This window comes from Ornithorhynchus anatinus, chromosome 8 (assembly GCF_004115215.2).
Source record: "Ornithorhynchus anatinus isolate Pmale09 chromosome 8, mOrnAna1.pri.v4, whole genome shotgun sequence".
In the NCBI taxonomy this organism is placed as follows: Eukaryota; Metazoa; Chordata; class Mammalia; order Monotremata; family Ornithorhynchidae; genus Ornithorhynchus; species Ornithorhynchus anatinus.
In genome coordinates, this window is record NC_041735.1 from 41,691,144 (window position 1) to 41,710,199 (window position 19,056).

General features: G+C 42.2%; 1 protein-coding gene across 13 annotated transcripts in view; it reads right to left on the reverse strand.

Moving 5' to 3' along the window:
- Positions 1–19,056, reverse strand: part of TBC1D5 (TBC1 domain family member 5) — a 442,854-nt gene that overhangs the window by 31,696 nt on the left and 392,102 nt on the right. For all 13 annotated transcript variants that reach the window (XM_029070199.2, XM_029070200.2, XM_029070204.2 and 10 more), the window contains one exon: positions 5,473–5,572. In XM_029070199.2, the coding sequence (XP_028926032.1) occupies positions 5,473–5,572 (100 nt within the window). The remainder of the gene's footprint in view (positions 1–5,472; positions 5,573–19,056) is intronic.

The window sequence follows — 19,056 nt, forward strand, 5'->3', positions numbered from 1 at the left end:
TTCCTCTCTGGCTTTGGGTGGGGATCCCTGGAACAGCTGACACTGACAGGCGTGCGAGCCCTGTTTCTCTTGTAAAGCAGCAGCTCCCTTGCGTGTGCCCCCCCCCCCCCCACCCCAGCTGAATCTCCCAACTTCCCACCGCCAGGCTCAGGCTGAGGCGAGATAGGGTGGGAGGTGAGCTGAGTGGGTGGGAAGGAACTCCTTTGGAGTCAGAAGCCTGAGTCCCGGGCTCGTCTCTTCTCTGCCTCTCTGCCACGGCTCCCCCAGGTAGGACCTCACCCTCTGGCTTTCCCTTCCCAAACTGAGATTGGGGCTGCGGCTGCGGTCAGAGGTCAGTGCCACTGAGGTTTCCATCAGGAAACCAGACAGACATTTCCCTGGGGATCTGTCTCCAGCCAGGTGTCCCAGTCCCCATAACTAAGGAGGCTGGGCAGGATTTTCCCCACTCTTCTAGCCACCTGCTCAGGTGGCATTACTCACACTCCCACCACCACTCTAGGGAGACATGAATGGGGGAGAAGGGCAAAGGTGCTGATGAGTGGATCTGGGGGGTGGGGTGGGGGGAGGAGAGCTGCCCTGTCCTGGGCTGGAAGCTTCCAATGAGGAGGGAAGTGGGTCTCTGGGCATGGAGGAGTTCCAGGGTACGTGGCTGGGCAGCCTCTCTTCTCTCCCCTCTGCCCCCCTCCACCAAGTCTGGGGCAGAGGAAGGAGGAAGGGAGGGAAGAAGAAGGGGTGGTCTGGGGAAGCTGAGTGACTTAGCACTGGAGGTGGTACAGGCGGTTTGGATTCGCCAGACTACAATTAGAGCTAGATGGTTCAAACACCGCCTGTCCTAATGTATGCATGCCTCTACCCCTTCAAAAACTCTCAAGTCACCAAAAATTCACCAATTCTGCAGTCTGTTTTACTAGAAACCATGGTCCTACCGGGAGGACCAATGTAAGGAATGTGCTACCCCAACCTTGAGTCTGGGGAAATCCTTACAGATGCCAGTGTTCAGCAGGGTGAAATCATGGGTGGAAGGCATAGGTGGGAGAGGTGCAGGGTGAATTACAGCTCATTATCATGAGCACTGGAGCATTTTGATCAATCAGCTGATGGTATTTATCGAGAACTTACTGTGTGCAGAGCACTGTACTAAACGCTTGGGAGAGGACAAACCAACAGGGTTGGTAGGCCCATCCCCTGCCCTTAATGAGTTTACAGTATAGAAGGGATGTATAAAATACTCAACTTTGAAAATTCAATGGGCAGGGATGCGTTGAGCACCTGGGGATTGAAACCCAAATAAATGGAAGAACGAATGTGGGCCTGGGAAATGCGGTCGAGGTGGCGAGGGGAGAGGTTTCACACATGGAAAGAGAACAGTAAGGGCCTTCCTGGCCAAGACATCCCATCAGTCAAGCACCCAGTCAAATAAACTCTCATGCCTGACCGATCAATACAAATTGGAAGGCTAATTACTCCAACTAAAATGCCTTTTCCCTTCTCCTACTCCCTTTCTTTGACCATCCTTTAGTTGCTAGTTATTCTACTAAACAATAAAAAGTTGGTGTTTCATCAGAAAGAAAACCATAAACTGCAGAAACAAAAATGCATTCAGTTCTTCCCCAACCCCCATGCTTTCACTCTGTATTTTGGTTAGTGTCCTGCAGGGGAAGTAGGGAGCATTCTGAAGACAATACACACTTCTCTGGCTAGAACGAGATGTGACATCTGAAGAACAGATGAGTGCATTAGTGCAGTCACTCAGGACGTGCGTCCTATGATGTGAGCTTTCTTATACTGTGTGGACCTTGAAGAAATAAGGAGCTGATTTTCTGTTGAGATACGACCCGCTGCTGTAACTTATGTTGAGATTTGGAAAGTGCAAGAATATATCTAGATCCACAGAGGGATTCGAATTAAATCGGGTGACTAGTTCTCTTTTCAAAACACGGTCACTGAAAATCTAAATTTGCCTTCACCACAGCACATCATGTTGAAGACAAGTGAAATCATGTTTTATCGCAACAGAAAATGAAAGTGGAAGCCACCTAAAAGCATGCTGCTTTGAGAAGAATAGACTGTACACTTTGGGCTTGGGAGTTTGAGAGCCAGAGGGCAAAAGGTTCCTTCATCTAAATGAAAAGCCAGTGTTTGAACACTTTTTGTTTTCTATACGGTTAAGTGCATGTTGTCTACCCACTGCAATTTGGGTGTGAAGTACGCCCAAACTAAAAATAATCAAAGCTTAGTTCTTAAGGTTAATGTTTTCAGTGGCTTTCAGCTACCTATCAGGATGGCAGCACAACAGTAACTGCAGCAACAGAAGAATGAACACTTACAAAGGTTTTCTGAAGTTGACTGGAAAAGTGAAATGAAGTAATAATAATAATTACTGTGGTATTTGTTAAGTGCTTACTATGTGCCAGGCACACCGTCCTAAGTACTGGAGTAGGTACAAGATAAACAGGTTGGACACAGTCCCTGTCCCACAAAGGGCGCACAGTCTTAATACCCATTTTGCAGAAGAGGGAATTGAGGCACAGAAGTTAAATGACTTCCCCAAGGTCACATAGCAGACAAGTGACTGACCCGGAATTGGAATCCAGGTCCTTCTGACTCCCAGCTCTATCCACTGGGCCACAGTGGAAGTTAGATTTTATGGAGCTAATAACATTGAGTTTAGTGAAATGTAAATATCTGGCACAAAAGCCACCTGGAAACTAGAATTTGGGTTAACAATTATGTGCCTACCAATTTAATTATTTCTATGATACACTTGATAAGTAGAGGTTATTAGAACAAAATGTGCCAAAAGAAGCTTATTTCCGAATCTGTTCTGCTGCCAGTCATAAAAGAACCTGCAAATTTACTGGAAGTTCTGAGTCCTCTGAGTACACTTTGTTTAAATGGTAGGCAATCTGTGGTTCTCTAGAGGAGAACTAAACTTTATGAAAATAATTAATATCCAAATAGGATAGAGAAACTAATCAGCATTGCAAGCTTCTGAGACAGGTTATCTTTGACACACAGTAGCCTGTTGCAGCAGTGAGTAGAAAGCATTCAGCATTATTAATTTAGAAAAACATAAGGGTGGATGCTAAGGATAGCCAACACAACATACCTAAAATTCTAAGTTAAATGAAAATCTTTACGCATCACAGATTTTAAAGGTAAGCTCAAAACAATGTTTTCCCTCCTGACATGCTGTCTCGGCTGGTTCCCTAAAGCTGACTCTACAGTTGTCTATGAATTTTCCCCAGAGTGCCATTTAACTGGATTCCAGCTGCCAGAAAATTCCAACAACCTCGTAGGCCAGAATCTTAATGTCCCTAGAAATTACTTATCCTCCTATAGGATGGGGTGAAACTGCATTTGCGTATAATTTTTTTTCCTGAATGGGAAGGCGGGCAGAAGTAAAACCCCAGGGTCTCTCCTCTATCTGTCGGCCCAGGCTTCTGGGGACCAAGAAGAGGTGGAAGGCTGATGGATGCCCCTCTCCCACTCTCCTACTGATTCCTGTGTAACAGAAGCTTCAACGGATTGGGATGGCAGGCAGAATTTATAGTTTATCCTCTGGTACTGATGTAGTTGCATTTGATGCCCTGATCTCTCTCCTTCCCTGCAATCTCATATTTCCTCACATAGTTACTTGGATATCCAGCCAACAACTCCAATTAAATATATGCAAAACTCAACTCCTTACATTCCCACCCAAACTCTGTCCTCTCTCTGTCTTTTCCATCATTGTAGACAACACCATCATCCTCCCTGTCTCACAAGTCCGTAACCTTGGTGTTGTCCTGGATTCATCTCTCTCATTCCATCAATATATTCAATGTCACCAAATCCTGTCAGTTCTACCTTCACAACATTACTCAAATCCATCCATTCCTCTCCATCTAAACTGCGACCATGCTGCTTCACCCCTGCCCCCCATTCCACCCCTCACCCCATCCAATTTTCTACTTACGTTTTCTAGTTCCCCTTTGGAAGGCAGTTCTATTGACTTCTATTTGGGTTCCCATGGAACCAAAAAAGAATAAAGACTAATGTAAAGCTTTAACACAGTTTTGTTTCAGGTTCAATCCAGTCATCACTGAGTTTCTTAAATGCCCTTCTCACACTAGATTATTCTTATTTTGTTCAAAAAAAATCTTCCCCAACACAAAAACCCAACCACCAAATGGCATTTGCTGAAATCATGTAGAATTTATATCACGGGAGGAGAGAGGAAAGCGGAGAGCAGGAAAGCTGGAAATTTTTCCAACACTGAGAAGCCATGAACTAGGACCCGAGCCATCTGCCAGGGCTTTGGCTCCTTCTCCACTTCCACCATCACTCTAAACTGTCACTTCTACTTCCCCCTGTGAGAGGGTCAAAGTACACCAGAACCAGCCCATCCCAGGGGCAGGCTGGGCCGAGGAAAAATGGTATTAATTTAGGCATCTGGGAGAAGTCTGAGCATCCCTGAGGCCACCAGATCATCTTAGTGATGGTGGGATAACAGGATGCTTTTGCATGGGTGGCTATGGGCCAGTGCCTAGGAACCAGTGCCTCAGCTCCTTCTAAACTGGAGAGAGTTTGCCACTGACCCCTGAAGAAACAGTTTAACACAAGTGCGGGCAGATAGTGGAGCAACATGAATGATGCTGGTAACTGTGTCAACCAAAAGGAAAGAAAAGGTGCTGCCTGGCCTCTGAGGCAAGGACTTGGCATGAACCAGTCAGGGAGGAGAAGGAGAATCAATCAATTATTGGTATTTACTGAGTACTTCCTGCATGTCGGGCACTGTACTAGGTGCTTAGGAGTCAGTCAGTCAATCGTATTTATTGAGTGTTTACTATATGCAGAACACTGTACTAAGCGTTTGGGAAAGTACAATTTAACAGACACATTCCCTGCCCACAGCGCGCTTACAGTCTAGGACCCCACAAGAAACCACAAGTGTAGCGGGAGAAAAGGGTAGAAGAGGCAGGATTGGGGGAAAGCTAACCAATATAAGACAGATACAGAGTGAAATGGGGTTTTTTAATACTCCAGTTCATTTGTAAGCAAGGTAGCTATCAGAAAGAGCAAGAGGTTACTGAAACAACACATGAGCCGTCATGCAGTGCAGATAATCGGATACCGAGATTACATCTAACAGGCTTCAGACAAATGTAGTTTAATTCAAAGAAGGACCTTTTAATTGGACAGCTGTATTGCAAGTGGCCTGGTCAGATGGGCTGAGTTATATAGCAAATCTCTCAGAATGTAAAACAATTTAGAAACATGAAAAGGTCCATTTGGTCCTAATGTTCTCTTTTAGCCAATTGATTTAAACTATCTAAATTTAAGATCAGGAGAGTATTAAGCTATAATAATATCAATGATTGCAGTTAGTTTAAATCACCAATACACTTGAAGAAGCTTTAATTACACACCTAGGCAAAGACAGCTACTTAAGAAAGGGCCAATTAATAGGAGTCGGGAGCTCTCACTTACCGAGATGAGTGTTCATCATCCTAGCACAGTATTTGCACATAGCATCCAAATCGTTTAGCTGTCCTTGAAGAAATGAAATTTGGGCCTCTAATTCCTCCTCCTAAAATTAAAGGATAGAAATATACTAATGAAAAAGCAAAGCCTAGGGCCAGGATAAACTCCCCCAAGTCCACAAATCATCAGGTACGGTTTGAAGAGCACAATCACAATTTTTGGCCAGATTACTTTTTAAAAATTATAATGGGTTTGTTTGGTAAAGCATGTTAATTTTAGGTGATTTTTTTGTGGGCATGCTCTAGATGTTATTTTGTTCTGAGTGATCAAAAGTGTTTCCTGAAGTCATAAACCTTCCATTCTTTTTGAAAGCAGGTCATTTACATTACTCAGGAAATGCCAGGTTGTACAACTGAGCAACCACAGGTTTCCACTGATCAAAAATTAAATCTCAGAATCTTAAAATTATGCTAAAGCTTTTTGTTTTTTAACATGAAGAGATTTTCAAATGAGTTAATGAATCCAGGAAATATTCAATTCAGATGGTCTAATGAAAGAACACAGGTCTTAGGAGTCAGAAGACTTTCCTTCTTCTCCTAACCTGACCTTTGGCTTGCTGTATGAACTTGGGGAAAACATTTACGCACTCTATCTTGTATCCATTAATCAATCAATCAGTGGTATTTATTGATTTATTTATTGATTTATTTGACACAGTATTTATTTACTCTGAGCAGAGCACTGCATTACGCACTTAGGAGGTACAACCAAATGGAATTGGTAGACACAATCCCTGTCCTCAAAGAGCTTACAATCTTTACTCCAAGGCTCAGCACAATGTTTGGCCCAGAGGAAGCAATCAGTTAGAACCATCGTTATTAAGGAAATAAACCTGTTTAACATGACAGTCTGAAAAATGAGATAGAAAAAAAGACCCAAATTTGATGAGCTTTCATTGTAGGCCAAGAAGCTTGCAAACCAATTTCCTTAAAGGAAATGGAAGAAGCACTCAAATACCTGTATTAGATGAAAGAGAAGAGTTCATAATGCAAAAGAGAAAAAGGTATAAGTTGAAGGATTGCTGATATTTTGTAATGCCAATAGAAAATAAGTTTTTAGCATGGAAGATGAGAGGAGAATATGGCAGTGAAGCCATCACTCGGTTTAGGAAACTATCCCACTGTTCCCTGCATAGAGAGTACAATTAATTAGTTGAAAGTTTACTTGCAGTTAGTTGTATTACACCTTAACCACCAGAGGTTACAATACTAGAGTACTGGTTTTAAGACTGCATTAGAAAGGACATAAAAGAATTTTCCCCAAAGTCTTTTATGAACCACTATGATGCAATATGAAGGTCACATCTTCCTTAAGCCATCTCTTCCCTGGCTCACTCTCCTTTCTGCGTTGCCTATGCACTTGGGCCTGTGACCTTTGGACAGCTATTCATTAATTCATTCAATAGTATTTATTGAGCGCTTACTCTGTGCAGAGCACTGTACTAAGCGCTTGGAATGTACAATTTGACAACAGATAGAGACAATCCCTGCCCATTGATAGGCTTACAGTCTAATCGGGGGAGATGGACAGACATAACAAGACAACTTAATCACGATAAATAGAATCAAGGGGATGTACACTCATTAATAAAATGAATAGGGTAATAAAAATATATACAAATGAGCACAGTGCTGAGGGGAGGGGAAGGGAGAGCGGGAGGAGCAGAGGGAAAGTGGGGGGGAAGGAGGCTTAGCTGAGGGGAGGTGAAGGGGGGGGGGGAGCAGAGGGCGGCGGGGGAGCAGAGAGGGAGCAGAGGGAAAAGGGGAAGCTCTGTCTGGGAAGGCCTTTTGGAGGAGGTGAGCTCTCAGTAGGGCTTTGAAGAGGGGAAGAGAGTTAGGTTGGTGGAGGTGAGGAGGGAGAGCATCCCAAGACAGCAGGAGGACGTGGCCCAGGGGTCGATGGCGGGATAGGCGTGAATGGGGGACGGTGAGGAGGTGAGCAGCAGAGGAGTGGAGTGTGCGGGGTGGGCAGTAGAAAGAGAGAAGGGAGGAGAGCCCCACTCCCAACCCTAGAGCACTTATGTACATATATTTAAATTATATATTATAACTAATTTACCCATATTAATGTCTGTTTTCCCCTCTAGACTGTAAGTTCATTATGGACAGGGAATGTGTCTGTTAATTCTGTTGTACTGAACTCTCCCAAGCACTGAGTACAGTGCTCTGCCCATACTTATGTTCAATAAATACCAGTGATTGATTGACTGATGAACCAAAATTGGTCAGGGTAATTTTTTTTTTAAAATAAATGTACGTAGATGAGTTCATTTTCTGAACCTGTTCACCATAGAAGAGCAGCATATCATGGCCACAGGATCAGTGGTTGCCGTACTGACAAAGGAACAATTCTGTCAAGGTGGCAATTCTGACAGGGTTCCCGTCTCTCTACATTTCCAGTAACGGGAGGCCGAGGCGTTGTCCGCCTTTACTGTGGCCTGGCAACCTTCCTTCTTAAAACTTGGTTGCCATCTTGCTTATTTCCAGCCCTCCCTCCACTCTGAATGAACCCTGGGTAGACAGCACCCCTTCCCCAATCTACTTTGCTGATACCCAGGAAGCTGCTTCCACAAGACATTTCATATGTAATTGCTTAACACTGAGAGCTTGATCTGAGAAAAATAAAAGTGTCCCATAGGAAATGTCTGATAGAATAGGTCACTGAATGTTTGCTGGTGTGCTTGTGCATAGGAGCAAAAGGAACCTGTCACTTCTTGTGATTATTCCTAAGACTGTTTTTTCCTAACTGTGATGTAGAAAATCTCCCCTGACAACTGTACTGAGTTTTTCGACTTCCACTGCATTCCCTCCAGCAAGTGCTCCAAAAGCTCTGAGGGATGGAACTTTGCCAACCTGCTCACCTTATCTCCCTGTTACTCTTACTTGGGTTGTGAACGAGATATCAAACTTTACCAAATCAGTACTTTTAGGGAATGATTAAAATCCTGGTCACCATGAGGTGTTTTGTGAATTGGCAAATGGCAAAGACATGAGGTTGAAGAGGAAGTAGAAGAAAAACAAGCTCAGGGTTTGTTGTTAACAGAACAAACTTCTCCAGGGGCTTTTAGGTTATGATGCATTGTCTCGGTTACACAAGCTCGGCCACTTGTCTGCCGTGTGACTTTGGGCAAGTCACTTAACTTCTCTGTGCCTCAGTTCCCTCATCTGTAAAATGGGGATTAAGACTGTGAGCCCCACGTGGGACAACCTGATTCCCCTGTGTCTACCCCAGCGCTTAGAACAGTGCTCGGCACATAGTAAGCGCTTAACAAATACCAACAATAATAATAAGCTTATTGCTTCACTGCATCAAACCCAAAATGACTTCTGCCCTTTGTGCCTACATCATTTATAGAAAGGGAATGTTCTCTCCGTGGGCGAGTCTTCCTGTACAACCAAATCCTGTCAAGGGCTACAAGGGATATTTAGTAGCAGACTGGAATATATGACAAATTATGTAAATAAAATTTGTTTTCAGCATTGGTTATTAAATATTGAATACCATCAAAACAAACACATATCAATCATTTCCCCAGAGACCTCAATAGAGTAAATTCAGCTTCCACTTCCAGTTCTTTGATTTTTTCAAAAATTGTTTCAGAAACTGAATACAAACAACTGCGCATACTGGATGGCAGAAAATGGAAGTTTTCAGTTATTTTAGGAATGGTATTAATTAAGCAATTAGTATGTATCAATGACAGTAATAAGGGTGAAGGTAATAATAATCATGGTACTTGATAAGCACTTACTATGTGCCAAGCACTGTTTTAAGCCCTGGGGTAGACACAAGTTAATCAGGTTGGACACAGTCCCTGTCCCACATTGGGCTCACATTCTTTATGCACATTTTTTACAGATGAGGTAACTGAGGCACAGAAAAGTTCAGGGACTTTCCCAAGTTCACACAGCAGACAAGTGGTGGAGCCTGGATTAGAACCCAGGTCCTTCTGACTCTCAGACCCATGCTCTACCTACTACACCATAATGCTTCTCAGGACAATCAGATTGGACACTTTTCCTATCCACCCAAGGCTCAGAAGGAGGACAGATATTTAATCACAGTTTACTGGTGAGGAAACAGAGGCAGAGGGAAGCTAAATGTCTTACAAGGGCCATAGAGCAAGCAAATAGCAGATGTGGAATTAGAACTCAGGACTCCTAACTTCTAGCCCTGTCTTCTCTCCACTATGATGTCATACTGCCTCAAAAATTCCAAATAGTCTAATTCAAGGTTTCAAGGGTAACCCCAAACCTGAAGAATCATAACAGGGTTCTCCTTCTAAGATTAAAACCATCTCTACTTTGCTCCGCAGGGCAAACCACAACTGATTTAAGCATTCTTCTTTCAAAAATATGAAACTTGGAAAATATTCAGTGCAGTAATGTGCGGGAAAGCGACAGACTAAGATCTATGACAGGTGTGACAGGTCAATTCCCCAGGGATTGACAAAATTCATTTCTTTTTATTTCAAAAATCATTTCTTCCTCACAGAAGTGAATGGTGGGGAAGGCTCAGTTTTGGATTAACTAAATTGGTTGAGCAGAATATGCCACAGTGGTAGAGGTATGCTAGTTTTGCAAGGAAAAATCCTTGAATAAAACTTAAATTTGGAAAAAAAATTCCAAAAAACAACTCCCGGAAAGTCAGGGTTTCCTTCCTGCCAAGGGAATATAGTTTGCCAATTCCAATTTGTCAGGGAACAGATAGACCACATTCATCGGTGACAAGAAAGGTGATGTTTCTTCTTACAAGTATTTTTATGATTTACAAGATTTCAGATTACAGGACATAAATAGAATGTTACTGTAGTGTGTTTCTACTTAAGGATCATCTATAATAAATAAGGAAATATTGTGGGCATGGAACGAATTTACCAACTCTTATAATCCATTCTTCCAAGCACTTAGTAGAGTGATCTGCACTAAAATAAATGCGCAATAAAAATGATTATGTCCAAACAACCACCACCTCAACAAAAGCCACAATAACAAAAACTTCACTCTGTCTTATGTCCCATGAAAATTCTGCTGAAACGGGCCATAGCTCTTAAATAAGAGTCTATGTTTTCACCTAATTACTGGAGGGCCTATGGTTAAACTGCTTCAGAACTATGGTAGATCTCTTTCTGGGTCCTACAATATCTTAAACTAAGGGACTCATTGAACCTTCGGCTAACCCTTGGGAAAGAAAAAGCATATTCTTAAATCAATCTAACTTTAAAGATTCTAGATAGATGTGAGTAGGTAGCCTGGAAACAGACTTATTATGGGAGAATACTGGTCCAGAGCTCCTGATACTAAACTCTGGAAGAAAGAAAGTTGATGTACATTTTATAATTAGCTTTTGTAAGGAGTCATTTCCCAGGCAGCAATTTGTAAATACCAGTTTATTTGACTCCCTCTAAAGAACAAAGGCAGGGGACCATTCCAGTTAGTATTTTCAGCTATAAAAGCATCAAGTAAATCACACTATCCTTCAGGTGAAAATTCCTACTTTATGAACAAACTTCATGGAAAAGTTACTTCTGCAGCATAAGACCAAACAGCAATTTAGTCATACCTGGTAAGCGGGGTCATAACTTGTACACTTTTCTGAATTAGACAAAAAACTAAACACTCTGAGTCAGTTTTAGAGAAAAGTGATGAAGATTTAAGAAAGGGTATACCCAGGCCTGGGACATTCAAAGTCACACTTCTCCATTCTTCCCTCCCGAATCGCTGTCTTCAACTGTTCACTCTCCAGTGGCTTTTTCCCCACTGCCCAAAGTCACACTTCTCCATTCTTCCCTCCCGAATCGCTGTCTTCAACTGTTCACTCTCCAGTGGCTTTTTCCCCACTGCTTTCAAACATGTCTCTGTCTCCCCTATCTTAAAAAAACCCTCCCTCAAACCCACAGCACCCTCCAGTTATCACCCTATCTACCTCCTATCTTTCCTCTACAAATTTCTTGAACAAGTTGTCTATACCAGCTGTCTCAAGTTCCTCTCTTCCAATTCTCTCCCTGACCCCCTCCAATCTGGTTTCCGTCCCCTTAAGTCTACCTTCTCAAAGGTCACAAATGACCTCCTTCTTGCCAAATCCAATGGCCTCTACTCCATCCGAATCCTTCTCAACTTCTCAGCTGCCGCTGACACTGCTAACCACCCCCTTCTGGAAAAGTTACCCAACCTCGGCTCCACTGACACTCTTCTCTCCCGGCCACTCACCCTCAGTCTCTTTCATGGGCTCCTCCTCTGCCTCGCAACCCCTACCTGTGAGAGTCCCTCAAGTCTCAGTTCTGGGTCCCCTTCTAGTCTCCATCTATTGGAGAACTTACTCATTCCCATGGCTTCACGTACCACCTATACGCGAATGATTCCAAAATCTACATATCCAGTCCTGGCCTCTCTCCCTCTCTATAGTCTCACATTCCCTCTTGCCTTCAAGACATCTCTACTTGGATATCCAGCCGACATATCAAACTTAACATGTCAAAAACAGAACTCATCTTCCCACTGAAACCCTGTCCTTCCCCTGACTTTCTATCACTGTAGACAGCACCACCGTCCTTCCTGACGCACGAGCCTGTAGCAGTGGCATTATCCTCCACTCCTCTCTCACATTCAACCCACATATTCAATCTATCACTAAGTCCCGTCGGTTCAACCTCCACAACATCACTAAAATCCGCCCTTTCCTCTCCAGCCAAACTGCTACCACATTACCCTATCCCTCCTCATTTACTGTATCAGCCTCCTTGCTGCTCTGCTTCCTGACTCGCCCCCCTCCAGTCATTACTTCACTCTGCTGCTCGGATCATTTTCCTACAGAAACATTCAGTTCACGCTTCTCCACTCAAGAACCTCCCTATCAAACAGAAATTCCTTACCATCAGCTTTAAAGCACCAAATCACCTAACCTTCGCTTTCCTCGCCTCACTACTTTCCTATTACAACTCGGAACGCACACTTTGCTCCTCTAATGCCAACTTACTCACTGTACCTCAATCTCATATATCTGGCCACTGACCTCTTGCTAAGTCCTTCCTCTGGCCTCGAATTTTTTCCCTCTTCATATCCGACAGAAATTACTCTCCCTGGCTTCTAAGCCTTATTGAAGGCACATCTCCTCCAAGAAGTCTTCCCTGACTAAGCTCTGTTTCCCTTTTCTTCAACCCCCTTTTGTGTCCCCCTGATTTGCCTCCTTTTATTAACCACCCCACCCTCAGCAACTTCACAGCACTTATGTACATATTTGTAATTTATTTATATTAATGTCTGTCTCCCCCTCTAGACTGTAAGCTTGTTGTGGGCAGGGAATATGTCTGCTATGGTTTTATCATACTCTCCTAAGTGCTTAGTACAGTTCTCTGCACACTGTAAGTGCTCAATGATTGACTGATCATCATCGATGGTATTTCAGTGCTTACTGTCTGAAGAGCACTATACTAAGCACTAAGCACTTGGGAGTGTATAATACAACAGATTTAATAGGAAAATTTCTTTTGCTGCTAAGGTCACAGACAACTTTTTGTTATTTCTAATTAGTGAAAAAGTTCACTTGTCAAAAGCTGGTTTATGTCAGAATTAGAAAGCCCTTTTATTGGAGTTCCTTTATTGCCAACCCTTCCCCCTCTTCCTGCTTCCTAACAAAAATATCAAAATCTAACAATTTTTGCTAAGTACATCAGTCACTCAGTGGGCAGATAATATTGGCTACTGGGTTTATTATGTTGTCAAACAGAAAATTAGAAGCAGTGTGGCCTATTGGCAAGAGTACAGGCTTGGGAGTCAGAGGACATGGGTTCTAATCCCAGCTGGGCATTTGTCTGCTGTGTGACCTTGGGCAATTCAACTTAATTTCTCTGTGCCTCAGTTACCTCATCTGTAAAATGGGGATTAAGACTGAGAGCCCCAAGTGGTACAACCTGATTACCCTATATCTACTCCAAGTGCTTAGAACGGTGCTTGGTACATAGTAAGCACTTAAATACCATAATAATAATAATAATTATAATTATCTGCAGGAAACTTCTATACAAATACATTGAAGCCCAACTTGAAACAGTACTGGTTTAGCTTTAGAATGCTAATTGTTTTCCTACAACAAAGACAGGAGACCACCTCTAAAACAAGGAAAAGACCTTATACTCTCCCGAGTGCTCCTTATACACGCAGGACAGATTTTAGAGATGTTGTGGAGGCTGAACCAACAGGATTTAGTGATAGATTGAATATGTGGGTTGAATGTAGAGAGGAGTGGAGGATAATGCCAATGTTACAGGCTCGTGAGTATGCAGATAATATATTAATAATAATAATAATTATTACTTAAAATGCCAAAAATGTAAGTGGACCAAAGGAACCACAAAACTACCATATGTACTCAAAGTGAACTTCACTCTTAGGGAAGCACTGAGAAGATATCTTTACTATTGAATTTCCTTTGTTTCTAACTTTACCTTTGCCCTTGGTTTCAAGTTTGCACAGCACCATGTCAATATTGTAAATATGGACCGTCAATACTTGATCAGCATTCCTTTTCACACTTTTCAAATGCGAAGACTACCTTTCAGTTCTTGGATGGTACCATAGTTACTGAGCTGATCTTTAGTCAGTCATTGATATTTATTGAGTGTTTACTGTTTGCAGAGATGTGCATGGAGCACTCAGGAGAGTATTAGTTCTTTTCCTGGTTTTAGAAGTGGTCTAATGCCTTTGTTGTAGGAAAACAATCAACATTCTATAGCTAAACCACTACTGTTTCAAGTTGGGCTTCAGTGTATCTGCATAAAAGTTTCCTTGCACTTTCATGCTTTTTGGTTTTCCTTTCTTCACCTCTCTATATGGCAGCTAATTGGGTACCAAATCTGCTCCACACATCCAACTCAATGCAGCTGTCTTACAGCAAATATTCCTTCAATGTTAACACACTGGCTCTATTCCTGGACCCTGTAAATAACCTTGTCTTGTCATTTAATGATAAATTCGGCTGGCAATTGACATTAGTGCCTCAGTGCATAGTACAGTGCCTGGCACACAGTAAGCACTTAAAACTACCATAATTATTAATAAATCTGTTCAAGATTTTAGATGGGATGTCTGAGACAGGTCCAAATCTCTCAGTTCTACATAAAGTTAAATCCTATTGCTGTTCTGTAGGCATAGTTTGGTGCATTATTGACTGTCTGCCAGTCCCCGAAGGGCATGACGACTTTCATTTATTTTATACTTCTTTAACATTCACCACTCCATAAGATAGTGCAGTACATTAGTTGGAGGAGCCCCGAATATTCCTCAGGCTGTGATCCTTGTTCATCATCTTTTTGCAAATCCAAACATGTTGTATATTATTATTAAAACCAAGTTAGATAATAAACTAGACTGTAAACTCTCTAATAATTGTGGCATAGGTTAAGTGCTTACTTTGTGCCAAGCACTGTAATGCACACTGTGGTAGATACAAGTCCCTATCCCACATGGGGCTCACAGTCTAAGAAGGAGGGAGAATTGGTGTTTAAGCCCCATTTTACAGATGGTGAAATCGAGTCACAAAGAAGTTAAATGACTTATCCAAGGTCCCAAAGTAAACTACTGGCAGAGCTGGGATTAGAAGCCAGGTCCTCTGACTCCCAGGTCAGGGCTCTCTCCACTAGGCCATGTTGCTTGAGGGCAGGGATCATGACTACCAATTCTAACATACTATACTCTCTCAGGTGCTTAGTACAATGCTCTGAACACAGCAAGCACTCATGAAAGACCAATGATCGATTAATATAGTCTAAAAATATATTTTCTTCAAAATTTTGACTTTTGAATGGTGTAAAATTCTATCAAACCTCTCAATTTTGAAATGTAAAATTATTATTCCATCATTTTCTTGATCTTTGATGAGGATGCTAGCTGTTCAATCAGATTTAGCCTCTGGAATTCTACAGATTTCTAAGAAAAGTTCAGTGCAGATAATCCAGTCTCATGAGGTATTTAGTCTCCAAATGAAACAGTTATTAGGTATTAGGATACAGCAGAAAACACTGGGGCATCATGAATCCAACTACAGAGATGTCCATCCACCTGTACAACGAACAGAAACTCCTTAGTGTTTAAGAACACTCATTCAGCTCGCCAGCGTGGCTCAGTGGAAAGAGCACGGGCTTTGGAGTCAGAGATCATGGATTCGAATCCCGGCTCGGCCACTTGTCAGCTGTGTGACTCTGGCAAGTCACTTAACTTCTCAGTGCCTCAGTTACCTCAACTGTAAAATGGGGATTAAGACTGTGAGCCCCACGTGAGACAACCTGATTCCCCTGTGTCTCCCAGCACTTAGAACAGTGCTCGGCACATAGTAAGTAAGCGCTTAACAAATACCAACATTATTATTATTATTATTACCTCACTTGATTTCCAAGACCATGCTTTGCTCTGCCAACACCAACTTACTCACTGTACTTTGATCTTGTCTTAGGTCACTGCAGAGTCTTTGCCCACATCCTCCCTCTAGCCTGGAACCCCTTCATATGCACCAGACTGTAACTCTCTCCACCTTCCAAGTCTTATTGAAATCACATCTCCTCCAAGAGGTCTTCCCCACCTAAACCCTCATTTCCCTTACTCCATTTCCCTTCTGCATCACCGTTGCACTTGCATCTGTAACCTTTACCACTTGGTGTTTGCCCCACACCACTTATGTACTTATCCACTAATCTATTTTAATGACGGTCTCTCTCCGGACTGTAAGTTCCTTGTGTGCAGGGAATGTGTCTACCAACTGTGCTATACTGATGAATCAATCAATTATATTTATTGAGTGCTTACTGTGTGCAGGGCACTGTATGTCACTTTTTTTTAGCATTAGTAGGCAAATCACTGTCAGGCCTGAAATGGAGACAACACACCTTAGTCGTACTGCAGTCCTTAATCCATTAAAAATTCTATTTCGGAATCGAATTCTTGGAACAAATTGGCCCAATCAAACAATCACTGTAGGAACCCTGGGCCTTCAGGCCAAAGTCAAGCAAAGAAGTCCTCAAAAAGTAAAATTTAGGCTACCAAAAAAATAACTTGAAATTCCATTTAGAGTTTGGATCTTGCATTGGCAGCCTCACCTGGGAGACCGAGTGGTAGAGTGATAGAGTGAGGCTGCTAATGAAGAGATTCAGTAATGATGGGAGCCAAGGGAGGTTGATGATGGGCAGCTAGGAAGAAAGTATTAACACATCTTACTCTGGTGTAAGCACACATTAATACCTACCTCTCCTCCAACCCCCCCCACCCAATCATTGCCCATCTGGGTGGCATTCAAGCCTGGAAGTTATCCTAGAGCTGGATTTAAATCCTTCATAAATTTTAGCTTGATTATATAGTTCACATGGTGTTGATTTCATTTTGATTTTTCTCATGTGCCTATTTTAACAAGTATTGTTCTTTTGCTTCAAACAAGTATTTGTGTTTATGTTTCATTAGTGAAATGGATAACATCTGCATAGTGAGTATGGAAACAATCCAAATCCAAAACAGTTTACTTGTGTACATATACCCAAATTCTTTTGGATTTAAGTAGTTCGACACAGAATTCTTACTGCTTATGGCAAACTGATTGCTGTATTGTTCCGAATATAAATCCATTTTCAACTTTCCTATCTTATTTCCCCCCACTGCTGACACTTCAGCATTTCTGCATCATCTAAGCACTTGCGTATTTACTCCACCCCCTGGTAGTCCTCATGGATATATCTCTAAACTCTGTTGTTTCCACCTACTTGTTATTACTCAAGTGTCTGTTTCCCTGCTAGACTGTAAACTCCTCGAAAAGGGATTATGGCAACCAATTTTACTGTACCCTAACTGCTTAGTACAATGCTCAGTGCAAAGTGCTCGATAAGTAAGATTGACTGTTCAGTCAGGATAACTGGAAGAATTTGCAAATTAATTCCAGAGTGCAGTGAAAAAGCATGGGGCTGAGAGTCAGGGGATCTAGGTTCTACTTCCAGCTCTGCCAGTTGCCTGCTTTGTGACCTTGGGAAAGTCACAATTCCCTGTGCCTCAGTTTTGTCATCTGTAAAATAGGGGTAAAACATACCTGTTTCTCCCTTCTCAGACTTTGAGCCCTATGTTAGCCAAGGACTGTGTCTGACCTGACACTGAGTACAACCGGATTTACCTGTCTCCACCCCAGTGATTAGTACAGTGCTTGGCATATAGTAAGCGCTTAACAAATACCACATGATTATCTACACCAAAATTTAGTGCAGTTCATAACATATGTTAAGTGCTTAAATACCACAATCATTATTATTATTACAAGGGAAAACTTGAGAACTTTTTGGAAGAGTACAGAAAGCTAGGTGAATTTAGAGCCATGTTTTAATGAATTTGCATGCAAGCACAGGCAGAGTTTAAAGGCCAATCACCTGAAGGGAAAAGGTGATAATGTGCTGCTAAAAGTCAGAGGGAAAAGCCTTGGGAGCTGCTCTGGAGAACCCTCAGCCCTGACACCAGGAGGCTCAGCTGGCTGACAGAGAAGAAGCCTGACTAGCTTAGAAATATGTAAGCTGGCCAGCAAAACAGGAAAAAGCAGCAATACAAGAGAAACTTTCTCTGGGCACAAGAATAGTAGCTATAGGACAGTACAGGGGAAGGAAAAACTGAAACCATACCACTGACAATCTAGATGTCCATATACACTTGCAGGATGCCAACTGTCTAAGATGCCTTGCTCTGTGTCCGATATTTTTAAATCCACCATTCATTTGCATTCTGATGAAAACTGACATACGATCGAGAAAGTCCATACAGCTTTGTTTGGTAACTGTGGGACACTCAATAACCTTCATGCTTCTAAAAATCCAAGTCTGTGACTGGCCTATTCACCGCAACCCTAATAACCATTTTTCCTCCATTCCTTTTTGTTCTGGATTGCAATTACAAGTCGCCTTTCTAAAAGTGTTTTTACCCAATGACTGAAATGAAAACCTAGTTCCAGTTTGCCATTCTTCTTCCTGAATCGCTAATACCATAAAGTTGTGGAAGGTTACTCTTTGTGTGCAAAAGGAACTAGTTCAAGCTCAACAGACATTACCTCTCAGTGAAAATATTTCAATAATCACGATCAGCACCAGTATTGGAGTGCCTAGTGTTTGAAGAGCATAATAAAGGACTACCTATTAGGAATAAAGCCCATAAAATCTCAAGTTAGAGGGAACATATATATCTCACATCAAACCACTTATATCCCTTTCCGTTTCTTCTTCTCTTACTTTACCCCTTTCCAAATCTCCCTACTCTCTCTCCTTTTTCAGTTTGTTTCTCTTGTACCTATTTTCTTTCTGTATATCCCATACCTGCTCCCTCTATTCTTCGGTTGGGAATCTCCCTCAATCTCCTGTTGTCTTTATTTAATTCTTGCACATTGCTTTTGGCACTGTAGGTTGGCTTAATTTTGCATTTTCTTTTGTCCTATCTTTTCCTCCCAAGGATTTCCCTGACTCTCTTTCCCCTCTCCTCCTCCTTGAAGAGCTCAAGGTGGTGACGTCTGGTACCCATAAAAACA